This window comes from Mesoplodon bidens (assembly GCF_964165515.1).
Source record: "Mesoplodon bidens genome assembly, chromosome: 16".
Lineage (NCBI taxonomy): Eukaryota > Metazoa > Chordata > Mammalia > Artiodactyla > Ziphiidae > Mesoplodon > Mesoplodon bidens.
The window spans coordinates 76590420-76605913 of NC_138173.1; the positions used below are offsets into that span (position 1 = coordinate 76590420).

Below are 15494 nucleotides of genomic sequence, written 5' to 3' on the forward strand. Positions count from 1 at the left end.
GACGCCAGGAGGGGACTGCAGAGCAGTGACCGACCTTCTGTCGCCGGCCAGCCGGGCCCAGACAGCAAGAAGCAGCGAGTCCCTGTGGGCAGGCGGCCGGCGTGTGCACGGTCGGCAGAGCCGAGGCGCCGGCACCAGGCCAGGCGGGCTGCGGGGGGGCTGCTGTGGCTCCCCCTCCTTTGCCCACACTCTCCGCTGCTGCCGGGACGACGCCCAGCAGGGGCTTTGGGGAGGGAGGGTGGGGAAGCTGAGGTTTAGGCAGAAGGAACTTTGCAGGGTCCACGTGGAGGCGCATCAGGATGGGCAGCGTGGGCTCCCTGGGCCCGGGACGGCTCTGCTGTGTCCCTGCTGACCCGGGCCGGGAGCTGCCCCCCGCCAGGTGTGAGCGGGCAGCACGCAGCCAGCGCCCACTCCTGGTGCAGTGCAGGTGACCCCAGGGCCACAAGGCGGGGGTCAATCGGGGGGAGCAAGTGTGGGTACTCCCGCCCCCGCCCTGTGACCCCGTCTGAGCCTTGATTTCCTCATCGTGAGATGGGAGGCGGGGAGCAGCCTGGCTAAGTGGGGAGGGGCAGGCCGAAGCCTGGTCCCGGTGGCAGCAGGTGACTCCGGGGGCGGGGAGACGGAGGCTCCCTGGCAGGAACATGGCTGGGAGGCCAAAGGGGGCACCTGAGTGGCTGTGTGGGCAGGAAGGGGGGGCAACAGGAGGTGGGTGGATGTCATAGTCACAGCCAGAGACCCAGAGACGGGGCACCAACCCTACCCTCACCCCCCAAAACTGGTCACTCCTGCTGTGACGCAACAGAAGTGGGAGGGGTCTCTGCACCCGCACCGGGCAAGGCCCAGAGGGGCGGGGTTGCCGGGAGCAACCGGGAGTGACCTGTGTCTCCTCTATTCCCCTGCCCTGCTTCCCCTCTGGCTGGGTTTGCAGAGTCTTCCCTGAAAGAGGGCTGGAGAGGCGTACGGTCAGAGAGGCCACAGAGGCCCAGGGGCGGAATGGCCTCCGTGGCCGTGCCAGGGCGGGCGGGCGGGCCCAGAGCCCGTGGAGCCACACCAGGCTGCCCAGCCAGACGGGCACAGCCTAGGCCCCTGTGGCCCCTGTGGCCTGCGGCCCTGGCCAGGGCGGCCCACCGCTTCCCGCTCAGGCCTGGTGGGGGAGGAGGGGCCCCAGCCCCTGGCTCCTGCCCCTGCAGGTGGACATGCTGGCAGGTGGCAGACAGACAGGTGGGCAGAGCAGGTGCCTGAGAGTGAGGCCAGGGCCTGTGTCGGGGCCCAGAGCCCCGGGCGGGCACTGCCCCCAGCGTGCCGAGTCCCAGCCTCCCCCAGGGGCTTACGTGTCCCCTCTCTGCTCTTTCTCTTCCAGCTGCTGCTGGCGGCCACAGGCGGGAACTGCGGCCCCGGATGTTAGGAGCCGCCCCTGCCCACTCAGTCGCCTGAAGCCATCTCCTCCTCCTGTCCTCGCTTGAAGGCCCTGCCCCTGGCCCCGGCCCGCTCTGCTCGCTGCCGGACCCTGGCATGTCAAGGCCTGGCCCGCGCCTGCCTGCCCAGCCGGCGGAACCCTGGCGGCCCCGCGAGCTAGGATGAGGGGCCAGGCCGCCGCCCCGGGCGCCCTTTGGATCCTCGGGCCACTGCTGCTGCTGCTGGGGCACCAGGCGGGCACGGCCGCGGGGACGGCCGCGGGGCCCGGGGCCGAGCCGTGTGCCACGCTGGTGCAGGGCAAGTTCTTCGGGTACTTCTCGGCAGCTGCCGTGTTCCCGGCCAACGCCTCGCGCTGCTCCTGGACCCTGCGCAACCCGGACCCGCGCCGCTACACGCTCTACGTGAAGGTGGCCAAGGCGCCCTCCTGCAGCGGCCCCACCCGCGTCCGCACCTACCAGTTCGACTCCTTCCTGGAGTCCACACGCACCTACCTGGGCGTGGAGAGCTTCGACGAGGTGCTGAGGCTCTGCGACCCCTCGGCGCCCCTGGCCTTCCTGCAGGCCAGCAAGCAGTTTCTGCAGATGCAGCGGCAGCGGCTGCCCCAGGACGACGGCCCCGCGCCCCAGGACGGGCCCCCCGGTCCCAGCGACGACTTCTCCGTGGAGTACCTGGTCGTGGGCAACCGCAACCCCAGCCGGGCCGCCTGTCAGATGCTGTGCCGCTGGCTGGACGCCTGTCTGGCTGGCAGCCGCAGCTCACACCCCTGTGGCATCATGCAGACCCCCTGTGCCTGCCTGGGCGGGGACACCGGCGACCCTGCCTCCGGCTCCCTGGTGCCTCGCGGGGATGTCTGCCTGAGGGACGGCATGGCTGGTGGCCCCGAGAACTGCCTCACCAGCCTGACCCAGGACCGGGGCGGGGATGGCGCTCCAGGTGAGTGACTGCTAGGAGAGGCCCTGGGGTGGCTCTCTGGCCATACGGTGGGTGGGAAGGGTCTTCTCTGCAGGGCTGCGCTGGCCACCCATCCCCCGAGCACTTCGGGGAAGCCAAGTGCAAAGAGAGAAGTTCTCTGCAGGCTCGCTGAGAATGGGCAGCCTGGGGTGCTTGCCTCTAGCCCCCAGGGTGCTGGGGTGCCTGCCTCATGGTGCTTGCTAAGTGCTCAGGGAAGGGAGGGATGGAGGGAGGGAGGGAGGGAAGGAAGGAAGAATGGGTCTGATTTCTCCCAGGATGAGGGAGTTTTAGATTCCTGGCTGGGGGGAGGGTCCCTCCCTTTTCGCACAGGACCATTCTCATGGGCCAGCAGGCTGCTGTGGCCTGTGGCCGGGGTCTGCAGGGGCCTCCTGGGACACGAGAGAAAAAGTGAGCAGAGTGGACTCATGTGGTCAAGGAGATGCAGCGTGGGGACTGCACGTGGTTACAGCCATGCAAACCATCGTGCAGCAGTTAGTTACCCAGCGCCTGTGAGGTGTTCTAGGTGCCGGGGACACGCAATGAAGACAAGAAACAACAAAAACAAAACAAAAAAGCCCCACTCTCTTGGAGCTGCCTTCTGGGTCTGGGTGGTGTTAAACGGCAAAGCACAAGAAACAGGCATGTCAGGTGGTGATGAAGACATCGCAGGGTGGGGGGGACCCTGGTGGCGGGGCTGCATGTCACCTGGAGGTCAGGGGGTCACTTGGTCAGGGGGGCTGTGTTCGAGGTTCTGGGAGGGGTGCGGGTGAGCCCCGTGCGGGTCAGAGGGCAGGGCAGGGCAAAGGTGGGGGTGGGCGTGTGCTCGGCTGGTCGCACCTTCTTAGCAGTTTGGGTTCCTCGGTGAGACGGCCACCTGCACAGGAGGGCGCCATCAGTGGGATGGGACACCTAGCGGGCCCCCTGGCATCGGGGCAGGAGGGAGACCCTGCGTGTGCTTGGAGCGGGACACCCAGGGTGTCTCAGGAGGCTGGGGCTGCGTCAGGGGACAGCTCTTCACCGAACGTGGAGTTTGAGACACCAGACAGCGTGCCGGGCGTCCGGGGGCCAGGCTGGGCTGGGCGTTCATGCGGGCAGGTCACCGTGGGACCAGGTGACGTGGTCCAGGGCTCTTGGTGTCTCCGGAGCCAGTGAGGCCGATGGATTCCTCCGAATAACGTCTGTAAAGGCATCAAAGAAGCTACGTGGGGTGACAGAGGAACCCAGCTATCCTGGAACATGGTTCTATTCATGGGCCCCGGGCCATGGATCCCAGATTAGAAACCTCCATGGAGTGGTGAGCATAGCTGGAGAGGATCAGGAGAGGAGGGAAGAGGCGGGCAGAGCCCCGGGAGGTGGAGGCGGGGTGGTGCCCAGGAAACCATCAGAAAACCCCCATCTTCTATCAGTTGTGCCAGGGCCCCCCAGTGATGGCGTGGGAGGCTGGGAGGGCTGACCTTCGGGCTGGGCAAGGTAGAGGTCACTGTGACCTTGGCGTGGGCAGGCCCCGCAGCGTGGTGGTGGGAGTGGTCCTCAGGGCATGGGGAGGAGGAGAATGGAGCAGAGATGCCGGGCCGGCGGCTAGTTTGGGAGGTGGGTGGATGCAGGAGGACCAGGGGGGCAAGGGCCTGGCCGGACATGTCGCTCAGCCACTCCCAGTGGCCACCTGCCCCTGTGCCTCAGCGTCTTCGTTGGCAAAGTGCTGACCGCTTTGAGGGACTATTCAGTCACCTCAGACCTGATTGCCCTGGGGCCTGGCCCACACTGGAAGCCAAAGCGCAAGAGCTGATCTCTATTAGCATCTCGGGGCAGTGACCGTGCCGGGTAGATACCTGGTATAGCTGGAGCCGTGTGGAGCTTACGGGAGAAGGTCAAGGGGACGGGGCTGGTGTGATACATGTGTGGCAAGTGGCAGGAGCTTGTGGGGCTGTGACATCGGTGCTGGAGGGGGCGGGGCCCGCTGCTGGAGTCGGGTGCGGTGGACAGGCCTCCCGGCCGGAGTTTGCATGTTATCATGAGAGCTGAAGGGCCATGGGGGGCTTTAAGCAGAAGGGTGACATCGCTGGGGCTGTAAATGCAGTGTCTGGCTCAGAGGGGGAATCGGGGCAGGGACAGGGCACTGCAGGCATCCAGGAGGGAGCTGACGCTGGCCTGGATGGGAGGAAGGGGGAGGATCTTGGGGGGGCGGGGTGTGGAGCTGACGGACTTGCTGATGCAAAGGATGTGGGCGTGGAGGAAGGAGATGGCTGGACCGCTGCCAGGTTTCTGGCCAGGAGTGAGGGCCTCAGCTGAGGTGGGGAAGTGGCAGGGAGGATCGGGCTGGGGAGGAAGATCCAGAGGGCAGAGTGGGACCTGACCGTGAGAGGCCCGTGGGTCATCTGCTGGGAATGTCGTTTGAGAGGGAGCCTTGGGACCTGGCGCCCCATGATAGGACCAGGTCGGGTTCAAATCCCAGCCCGCCCCACACTCGCTGTGTCCCTGGGCCTTGTCTTTAAAATGGAAGGAGTAAAAACATCTTCTTTTCTTGATTGTTATGAGGAATGAGAACTGGGGTGCAAGTGTTTCTAAGCAGAAGCAACGTCAGTGATGAAATGTCAATCTCTGTGTTTACTATGAGGTAGAGAATCTAGAGGGCTTGGGGGGCAAAGAGACAGATTGGAGGAGCGGAGCTGTTTGGAGACCATGGCTGGGTGCTTTGGGCTTTTGCACAGAGATTCTGAGAGTGGGAATGTTTGGAACTGGTGCTGGAAAGGGGGTGGGCAGGCGTGCGTGTGTGTGTGCATGCTTGTGCAATGCTTGTGCTCATGCATCCATGTGCATGTATGTGTGCAGTGTGTTACGTGAGCATGTGTGTGTTCATGCATCCATGTGTACAAGTATGCATGTATGTGTGCATGTATGTGTATGCATGGCATGTATGTGTTCACATGCACGTTGCCAGTATGTGTGCTGTGCATGCACAGTGTGTGTGTGCGTGTGTGCAGTGCATCGGGCATGTGTGTGAGTATGTGCATGAGTGTATGGCTGGTGTATACGTGTGTGCGTGCCTGTGTGCAGTGCATCGGGCATCTGTGTGCATCGTGTTTGTGCGCGTGTGCATGTGAGCATGTGCAGGTGTGCACTTGTGGTATGTATTTGCTGTGTGTGTGTGTGTGTGTGTGTGTTTAGGCTGGCTCTGCGCAAGCCAATTTCAGCAATCCTGACAAAGCACAAGTCAAGGCTATGTGTCAGGGCTGGCAGCCTCGTGGAAGACAGTTCGGAGGGCATGAGGGCTGGGGCTGCCGCCACGAAGCGAGGAGTTTGACTCCACAGGGCGGGGGGCACAGGACGTGGTCGCCCAGGCCCACTGGCAGCTTAGACCCCATGCCCGTGCCCTGGACTCAGAAGGTCCTGATGCTTCTGAGACCTTGGGAGTAAACGTGACCTTAGTAGTGGCAGTCGCCGCGTTCTGCGTGTTTCCTTTGTGCAGGAAGCACCCACATCTTCACCAGTTAGCTCTTGCCAGTTTCCCAGAGACGGGCTCCCCAGCGAGGCACCTACCTCCCTGCCCAAGGCCTTTGCATGGGCTGTCCCCTGGCCTGGAGCACTCTCCCCGCGTGCCCACAGGGCTCCCTCCCTCGAGTGCTTGCCCCGATGGCTGTGTCGCCTCACACTCTCTCTCCCCCTCCTTCTCTCTCTTCCCACACGGCATCGCCTGGGAACACTGGAGAATTTCCTGTGTCCTCATTCCCTGTCCCTGCCAGGACGTACCCACCACAGGGCAGGGGAGTTGGCCCTGCTCTCTGACGAAGCCCCGTGTGTGGACCAGTACCTGGCACACAGCAGGCCCTTGATTAATCGTTGCTGAGTGGAAGGAGGCACAGAGACGTTAAGGCAGCCGCCAGGGTCACACAGCTTGTATGGGGGAGACAGAGAGCAGAGCCAGCCCTTGGTCACCTGGTGGTCCTGCCTGGGGCTTCTCCTGCAGGAGCCCTGCGGGGAGGGTGTGTGTGTGTGTGTTCATGTGTGTGTAGGGGTGGGGTGGTATATGGACCAGAGAGGTCCAGCAGTAATTCAGAAGACACACAGCAGATCCAGACCCCATATCTTGCCTCCGCGTCCCCTCACGCATGCCAGGGGAGGCTGGCTCAGGCACGTCCCTCCATAGCCGTGGAGCCGGAGCCGGAGCGAGCAGGAGGCCCAGGCCAGGCCGTGGCCCATTTTCAGCCCTGCCCCCGCCCGGCCTGTCCAAATGCCACATGGCCACGTCACGCGTCCGACTGGCAAGCGTTCCTCAGGCCGGAGCAACTGTTCCCTCTGCCCCGCCGGCTGCCCCTCTGCGCTGCCTGCCCGCTCCCACCTGCTCTCGGGCTGTCCCTCCTTCCCCCTCCCAGAGTCTCTCTGCGTTTTTCTGCCTCTGGTGAGATGGTGCCATTTCTCTCAAGGGTTGTTTTAAATATTCATGTTTTAATTAAAGAATTTTATTGCAGAAGTGACATGTAAGATAATGAAAAAGCGGCATCCTGAGGGCTGGGGGCGAGAGTGCGTGTGTCTCCTTGTGTGTGTGTGTCCCTGTGTGTGTGTACATGACACTGTGTGTGTCCGTGTGCCCCCTCCATATGCCTGCATGGGGCGGGGGGCTGGAGCCTGAGCGTGTGAGTGTGTGACATCCCCGGCGTGTGCTGGGCTGCGATGCCGGCCTGGGGGGCCGTGACCTGCCCAAGGCCACACAACCAGTGGAGAGGCCGCGTGCTCCACCGCCACCTCCAGGCCCGTCACCTCTCAGCTGGGGCGCCCCCTGCCCTGACAACCCCCCCAAGGGCTTTGGAGTCTTTCCAACCCTAAATGCCCCACAGCTTCCCTCAGGGAGGCTGCTGAGCCCTTTCTGGGGCCTGCAGGGTGTGGAGAGGGGCTGGGCTAGGGGAAGTGGTGAATTCCAGGGGGATGGGCGTGTCTCTGGAGTTTGGGGGCAGCTGGGCGCATGGGGGTGGGGAGCAGGGGCGGGGCGGGAGTAGGAAGGGTGAGGGCCTCCCTGCCAGGCCTGGGTTTGTCATCCCAGCCGGGGGAGCTGCACTTTGCACAAGGGCCAACTTAGAAAAATCTGGAAACCAAGGTTTCAGGCTCCATTGTAGACAGCCCCCATTCCAGATGGAAATAGCAAGATGTGACCCCACGAAAACAGTAAGTGCACACGCGGGGCATCACCCACAGAGGACCTGCCACGAGAGGCCAGAGCTCACCCCACACCACCCGGTGGCGGGGGAGACCGGGAGTTGTGGCCCTGCTGGGGTCCCACTTCCCTAAAAGATGGGGAGAAGGGCTGTCGGTCGCATAGCCAAGGCTCAGGGAGGAGAAGAGACCTGCCCAAGTCATCCAGCGCCGAAGGGCAAAGCCGGGTGGGACCCAGGCCTTCGAGCTTGTAACGGGCACCCTTCTTGGGGGGCACCTGCCTGACTCAGGGAAAGCAGCATTGAGAAAGTGAGTAACCCTGCAGATGGGGCCAAGTCACCCCCCAGTTTCCCTTCTGTGAAATAGGGATGGGGCAGTACCTGCTCATAGGGTCTTGGCGCCTCTACCATGCTTGGAGGAGCCCTCCTTGTCCTCCTTCTCTGGCAAGTGGCCCCGTGGGCAGTGGTCACGGCTCTCAGCCCGTCCTGAGATCCAGGGGTGCCTGCGGCAGCTGGGCGGACTGCTGGTCACTCGGGCCCCGATAGTGGGAGCTGCAGGCCTTGGTGAAGGATGCACCAAGTCTGGACCTGTGGAGCCAGGGGCGCTGTGGACTGGGGATTGGGTTGGAGAGGGGCTTCAGGGAGCTGTCCAGTTTCCCTGTGGTCCTCATTTGCACATCCATGCAGGGGGCTGAGAGGAGGAGCCTGCATGCCGCAGTACAGACTTTAACTCGGCGTGGGGTAGGGGTCCGCACAGGGGCTGGACTTCGCCGAGGTAGATGTGTATGGAACCCAGCCTGACGGTCACGGTCCGGGGCGGGGCGGGGCGGGGCGGGGCGGGAATGGGCAGGGGCTGACCGCCCGCCCCCAGCCGGGTGCTGCCTGACCTGCTAGACTGGGGAGACCTCTGCTGGAGGAGACGGGAAGTGCACTGCTCCCCTCCTCCAAAGGGGACCCAGGAGGCGGGAAGGCCCAGCGGGAAGAGGGCCTCCCCCAGCGCCCTCATCCCAGCTGACTGGGGGCGCAGGGACCAGGGAGGCCATGGCCTGCAGGCTGGGGCACCAGGGTGGGAAGGGGGCCAGGAGCCCCCCTCTCCGTGTGCTCTCTCTCCTGGGAGGCCAAGGCTGCCTGGCGGCCATTAATTGGCTCTATTCATCCCTTAATGAGATGGAAATGAGGCTTCCAGACAGAGGGGGCATTGAGCCCGGGAAGAATGGCGGCTTCTTTCCGGGCCTGGAGGGGCAGCCCACCCCCCAGCCTTGCCCACTCCTCTGCTGCCCCCTCAAAGCCCACCCAGCCCAGGAGCACCGTGGCCACCCAGGAAAGGGTGGCCTGAGTTCCTCTGTGCCCAGCTCTGCGGGCCCCAGGAGCCCTGCCTGGGTAATTCCCTGGTCGTGGATGCATTTGCTTGACAAACATTTATCAGGTGTCAGCCGTGGGGGGGACACACGTTAAAAATAAAAATGGTAACAAAAATAGCAGCTACTATTAACTGAGTGTCACCAGTGGTGGGAGTGTGGCCAAGGTCAGGGTCAGTCTGTGACTGGGATCAAGGCTCAGTATGTGATAGGGGATCAGAGATCCTGTGTCTAGGATCAGAAGTCCATCTGTGAAGAGGATCAAGGCCCAGTGTGTGATCAGGGTCAGGAATCAGCATGTGACCAGGGTCAGGGCTAGGCCTGGGGGGCAGTCTGTGCTCTGGACCTCCTGCCTGGCCTCTCCTGATATGACCCCTCCTCTCCTCCCCCTCCCCCCACCACATCCCCACCACCTGGGTCACCAAGGTAACCAGCCTTGAAATTGTGGGTGTTTTGGCAGCAGAGGCCTAACCTGAGTCTATCCTGAAAGACTGAGCTCTGCGGCAGTTGCCATGGGAACCAAGTGGCATCCTCTGATTAGCCAGCTTGGACACCCTCTCTCTCCCACCCACTTCCAGCTTCCACGTCACTCAGGCTTCCGCGCGGGGGCTGGGCTGGGGCAGCAAGGGGGGACAGGCAGGATGCGCCCACCTTGTCCCTGCCGGCAGGCCTGTCTCCCTGGACTCCAGGCCTCCCTGTTCCTTTGTCTCAGTATGATGGGACAGGGTGGCTTCAGCAGGTGAGACCACTGAAGCCTGGAGCGCCAGGCTGGGGGTGGTCCTGGCGGACAGCCTCTGCCTGGGGGGCGGTGTAGGGGGGGGGCGCTTGGAATCTGATCATGAGTCCAGTCCCAGCTCCTCTCCTTGTCAGCCCGGTGGATAACTCGGCCTCCCTGTCTGCATCTGCCAAATGGGCGTGGTTGCGGGGCTGACGGTCCACACCTAGAGTGGCGGCAGTGAGGGCCCCATATCTGCGCAGCCTCGCCCCGTCACACCCTCAGAGCCGAGCCACTCACCAGTCCTGCCCACCAGTCCTGCCGTGTGCACCTGGAGGCTGCCCTGGGGGCTCCCCACCCCCTCCCCCCGGGGCCCTGGCCTGCTTGTCTCTCACCCCCAGGGCACGGACATTTCTGTCCACAACGAAGTCGTATTTGTATAGCGTCCTCCATACTTCTGGTTCTTACTCAGCCCTGGGGACCCTGGCCCCTGCCTTCTGAGGCTTGGGCCGCCATGCCTCCTCAACTCCAGGGCAGATCCTCCTGCAGGTGGCGGCGGGGGGGGGGGTCACCAGCCCCTGACTGTCTGGACCACCCCTCTTTGAGCCTCAGTTTGCTCTGCTGTAAGTGGGGTGAGCATCTGGTTCCTGGGTGGACTGGGACTCGAGGTTCCTGAGGCATCTGGCACAGAGTGAGGGGAGACAGGGGTGGGGGAGTCAGTACTCGCCTGCCCAGGATGCCGCCCTGAGAGCCGGCCTTGAGGGAAGCAACCGTCCTTGAAGGGTGTATGGGCCGGGTCCAACAACCTGGGCGATTCCTGGTCGGCCCCCTCGTAACTGGGGGAGCACGGGCATCCCGTCACTAGGGCAGGCCTCGGTCTTCCCATCTGAACAATGGGAGCAGAAAGGCCTCCCTTGTGGGAGCACAGGACGTCACGCCCAGACCCAGGAAGGGGCTCAGAAGCAGGCCCCTCGGCCCCCTGAAGCGAGGGTCCCTGCCAAGCTCAGCCGGGCTCCCACAGAGTGAGAAGCTCCTCCCTGGGCCGCCGCTGCACGGCTAGGAACCGTGTTACTGCGCGTGCGCGAGGGGCAGAGCCGGGTCCCCGCCCACCCACAGACGACAGCGATTAAGGTCCGAGCCGGCCCCCGCTACAGGTCCCTGTCTGGGTGCGTCGGCCCGCCCACCTGCCCCGCCCACCTGCGTGACCCACCAGCATGGCAAGTCTGGAGGACAGGTGGCCTGACTGTGCCCTCGGCCCCTTGATGCTCTCTCTGCCTCTCTGGGCTCAGGGGGAAGTGAGACGTATGGGAGAGTGGGTTCTGCAAGGGGAAAGAAGATTCCTCAAGGGCTTGGGGGCGTGGAGGGAGAAATGAGCCCCGCCTTCCAAACTGGGGGAATTGGGCTCCCTCCCCCGCCTCCCGTTCATTTGCTTCCGGCGCCCCCTGCTGGTCGGTTCCCAGCACAGGCGCAGGGAGCACTGGGAGGGGCTCTGGCACCTTTCAAGCGGCCCTCCACAGAACAGAGCACATGGACGCCCAACTTGCTGCAGATCAGAGCGAGATCTCTGGGATCGACTCCGACCCCAGTGACGCCCACACCTGTCGTCTCCCAGCCATTTCCTGCTATTTACCCTCACAGGCCTCAGCCCTAGGAAGTAGTGCCCTCATCCTCTGGTGAGGGGTGTGAGGCCAGGGCAGGGTGGACTTAACCATCCCACGGTCGTGGGTGCTGGGGCCACCATGTGAACCTGGTCTTTCGGCTCCAGTGCCCACCCTCCAGGATCTGCACAGTCCTCATTCTCACCCTATGTGCTCCCCAGATAAGCCAGGCTCCAGGAGGCATCAGGGACGCTCCTGCTGGGCAGGTGTGACCTGCCCTTGGCCAGCCTGGCTCCCCTGCTCCAGCCCCGGGTGAGCAGGCAGCATGGGGCAGTGGCCCAGCTCTAGTGCAGCTCCCAGTGCTTGGCAATGCCATCTCCTCGCCTCCTCATACATGGGTGCTGTGTCAGGGGGCTGTGTGCAGGGTGCCTGGCCCAAAGTAGGCGCTGGGTGAGGCTGCGTGCCCTTGTTGAGTCTGCCCTGACCCTGCTATGCTGGGAGTGTAGGGGCCCTGGGGTTCCCCAGGACAAATGGGGTGGCGGCACCAGAGTCCCTCGAGGCGGGAGTGATCTGGGCACCTTAAGCGTGGCCTTTGAACGGAAAGCCTGGATGAAGCAGCCCCTTCCTGAGCGAATCAGTGCGGCCTCCAGCTCTGGCCCAAGATGTGTGGCCTCCCTGCTCCTCACTCCTCAATGGATCCCCAGTACTTCGAGGCTGTTCCTCTTAGTGTCCTTGGTGGCACTGGGGCCACCAAGGGGCTCAGAACTTCGGGGGCACGAGGTCATGATGGTTGGGGGGCTGGGGCCGGGATGGAGAAGACCCTTGAGAGGGCTGAAGGAGGGTGGCCGTAGGGGCCTGGAGGCCCTCAGCAGCCAGTCTCTCCTGGGCCTGGGGGAGGCTCCGCCTGGCGGGGCCCTGGGTGTGAGACCCCACTCGGCTACCAGGGGTGGGACCTCAGTCACCTCTGGTGTCCCTGCGTGTGGTGGGGGAATGAGCACATGGGTCATGGAGGGTGATGGGGGGATGAGCAAACTGAGGCTCAGAGGAAACTGGACTGAGGACCATGGGGAGGGGGTTCAGCAGGGCATGAGGCTCGGTGCCAGGCAGGAGAGCCCTGGCAGGAGAGCCCCTCTGCCCCCAGCCCATCACCCGGCCCTCAGTATAAGGCGGCCGTTGGGGTGGGCAAGGGTGTCATTCATTCATTCATTCATTCATTCATTCTCCAGACCCACCTGGGCCTCCAGCTCTGTGTCCAGCCCCACACTGGGGACCTGGATTCAAAGCCAGTGGAGACCCTGGCCCAGGTGCCTGTAGACAGAGCCGGAGAGCACAGAGACTCCAGAGAGAAGTGGGGTGGGCCCCGGACCCCAACTTGCCCAGCACCTCTGCCCCTCCCTGCCCTGTCGGCCTCTGCTTCACACCCCATCACGAACCCCGTCCAGGCCCACACTTGCCTCCTAGCTGACCCTCCAGGGTGCTATGCTGGTTCCGACGCGGAGGCCTCTTCGCAGGGGCCGCTGTGCCCCAGATCCCTGCCTGGGAGACCCCTAGAGGTCACTCCCCGAAAGACACCGCAGCCCTTTGCCCCTGGCCCTGACCCCTGCCCTCTGGTCCCCACCAGGCGGCTGGAAGCTGTGGTCCCTGTGGGGCGAGTGCACGCGGGACTGCGGGGGAGGCCTGCAGACGCGGACGCGCACCTGCCTGCCCGCGCCGGGCATTGAAGGCGGCGGCTGCGAGGGGGTGCTGGAGGAGGGCCGCCTGTGCAACCGCAAGGCCTGCGGCCGTGAGTGCGCGGGCTGGCGGGTCCCGGGCGGAGCCGGGGGAGGGAGGGGCTCGGGGCGGGGTCAGGTGGAGGCAGGAACCCGGGCTGGGCCGGGCCGGGCGGGGAAAAGGGCGGGGAGGGGGGGGGGCAGGACCTGGCCAGGTGAGGGGCGGGACCTGGGGCAGGGGCGGGGTCAGAGGGTGGAGCCTTCCAGGGGCGGGACCAGTAGATGTAAGGGCCCAGGAGGAGGGGTGGGACCCGGTGTTAGGACTGGATGGGCCTTTCTTAGCACCTGTGGATTGGGAATTCTGGGGTGCACGTGGAAAGCCGGCTGTGGGGCTTGTCCCGCCACCGCCATCCCTAGCCCTGGCCAGACCCGACTGTCCCAGCCGGATGCTGCCTCCGGGATGTATTTCTCTAATAAGGCTCTCTAATGACCTCATGCATATTTTAGCTGCTTCCATAAAATTAAATCAAGTTATAATGAGATTGTCATTCTTCGGGTTGTTTTTTCCCCGACGAACTTTCTTGGGGAGAGGAGCTCATCTCAAGCCTGGAGAGGGCCCTGGGGTGTCGGGGCTGGGCCGTGGGGGGCAGGATCACTGGCGGGGTGCTGAGCTGCGGAGAGCAGTAGCCATTCAGACGTGCTGCCCCGCGGGTGACTCCTGCGGGCCCCGGAGGAAGAGAGGGACGGGCGCAGGGCAGGGGAGACTGGACCAGACAGGGATTGGCGCCAGGCCAGGGTGCCCTGGTCCCGAGTTTCCCACCTGTCCAGTGCGGCCAAGTGGCCCTGGTGCTGACAAGCCCGGGCCCCGCTGCGGCTGGGGACCGAGGGGCCAAGGGCCGAGAGCGCCCCTCTAGAGCTGCAGGGCGGGGGCTGCAGGCCACGGCCTGGACGCTTACCTGAACCTGCCCTGCAGCCGCCGGGCGCACCAACTCCCGGAGCCAGTCCCTGCGGTCCACGGATGCCCGGCGGCGCGAGCAGCTGGGCGACGAGCTGCAGCAGTTTGGGTTTCCTGCCCCGCAGACAGGTGAGTGGCAGCGGCTGGGCGGGGCTGACACGCAAATGCACTAAAACCCTGGGAAGTGGGGAAAGTTGGTTTAAGGGGAGTAGGTCTTTGGGCAAGTACTCTACGTTATTAATTGCTGTTGCTTCTAAGTAATGACTGTGATAATTTTCCATAATTAGACTAACCTCTCAGGTGCCAGGCGCTTGTCTCCAGGCGCACTGGGTTTAGGGGAAGTGGTGTGAGGAGAAGGGGACTGTCGAGAAAAAAAAAGGGGTGGGGTGCTCAAGGGCTTTGCTGCGGCCGCCTGAGGGTCTGACCGTAGCTCGGGTGCAGGGGCAGCAGCAGGCCTGTGATGCTGTAGGTCTGGGCCCACAGGTGACCCCGCGGCCGAGGAGTGGTCCCCGTGGAGCGTGTGCTCCAGCACCTGCGGCGAGGGCTGGCAGACTCGCACGCGCTTCTGCGTGTCGTCCTCCTACAGCACGCAGTGCAGCGGGCCCCTGCGGGAGCAGCGGCTGTGCAACAACTCCGCAGTGTGTCCAGGTGGGCGGCGCGCCGTGGGGGGGGGCGGGGATAACGGGAGCAGGGGGCGGGGCGTCAGGGGCAGGGGGCGGGGCGTCCGGGGCGGGTGACCGGGCTGCGGGCTCGGGCAGGCGGGGGTCGCAGAGTGCTCTGATCCTTCCGTAGTGCACGGCGCCTGGGACGAGTGGTCGCCTTGGAGCCTGTGCTCCAGCACCTGCGGCCGCGGCTTCCGGGACCGGACGCGCACCTGCAGGCCACCCCAGTTTGGAGGCAACCCCTGTGAGGGCCCGGAGAAGCAAACCAAGTTCTGCAACATCGCTCTGTGCCCTGGTAGGTGAGAGGGAGGGCGCTGGGTGAGGTGGGACAGGGGCGGGAAGGGAAGGGCCCAGTGGGCCACCGGCCAGCCCCGGGAGCCCCGCTTTGCCCGCTCAGACCCACCTGCCGGGGGGCTCAGAGGTTGGAACCTCAGGCTGTGATCAGGCTGAAGCTTGGAGACCTTGGGGAGTTCTCACTCGCGTACCGTGGCCGTTAAGGTGATGGGCCCTCTTGGGTGTCACACCCATGCCTCAGACTTCGTGGGGGTGTGGTGGGCCACACCTGTGGGGTGTTCACGCCTGTGCCCCAGGCTGGGTGTGGGCCCTGGGTGTTCACGCTGCCTTCCTGTCCCCTTCCTCCCCTGGGCCGGGCAGTGGATGGAAACTGGAATGAGTGGTCCAGCTGGAGCTCGTGCTCCGCCAGCTGCTCTCAGGGCCGGCAGCAGCGCACGCGCGAGTGCAACGGGCCTTCGTACGGGGGCGCCGAGTGCCAGGGCCACTGGGTGGAAACGCGAGACTGCTTCCTGCAGCAGTGTCCAGGTCAGGGCCGTGCTCCGGGGCCTGCGGGTGGGGGGATCTGGTGGGCGTGAGCCACTCGGGAGGGGTGAGACCTCGGGAGGCTCATGGTGGGCCCTTGTACACGGCCCTGGGGATGTGGGGGGCCGGGGGGGGGGACCGTGAGGGACCAGTGCACGTGAGGCATTTGT

The 15494-nt window shown here is 64.5% G+C and overlaps 1 protein-coding gene across 3 annotated transcripts in view; it reads left to right on the forward strand.

Moving 5' to 3' along the window:
• Positions 1-1577: 1577 nt before the first annotated feature.
• Positions 1578-15494, forward strand: part of ADGRB1 (adhesion G protein-coupled receptor B1) — a gene marked incomplete at its 5' end in the record, with an annotated part of 69443 nt that continues 55526 nt past the window's right edge. For all 3 annotated transcript variants that reach the window (XM_081258445.1, XM_081258444.1, XM_081258446.1), the window contains 6 exons: positions 1578-2349; positions 12804-12965; positions 13865-13975; positions 14330-14494; positions 14639-14803; positions 15163-15327. In XM_081258445.1, coding sequence (XP_081114571.1) covers positions 1578-2349; positions 12804-12965; positions 13865-13975; positions 14330-14494; positions 14639-14803; positions 15163-15327 — 1540 coding nt within the window. The remainder of the gene's footprint in view (positions 2350-12803; positions 12966-13864; positions 13976-14329; positions 14495-14638; positions 14804-15162; positions 15328-15494) is intronic.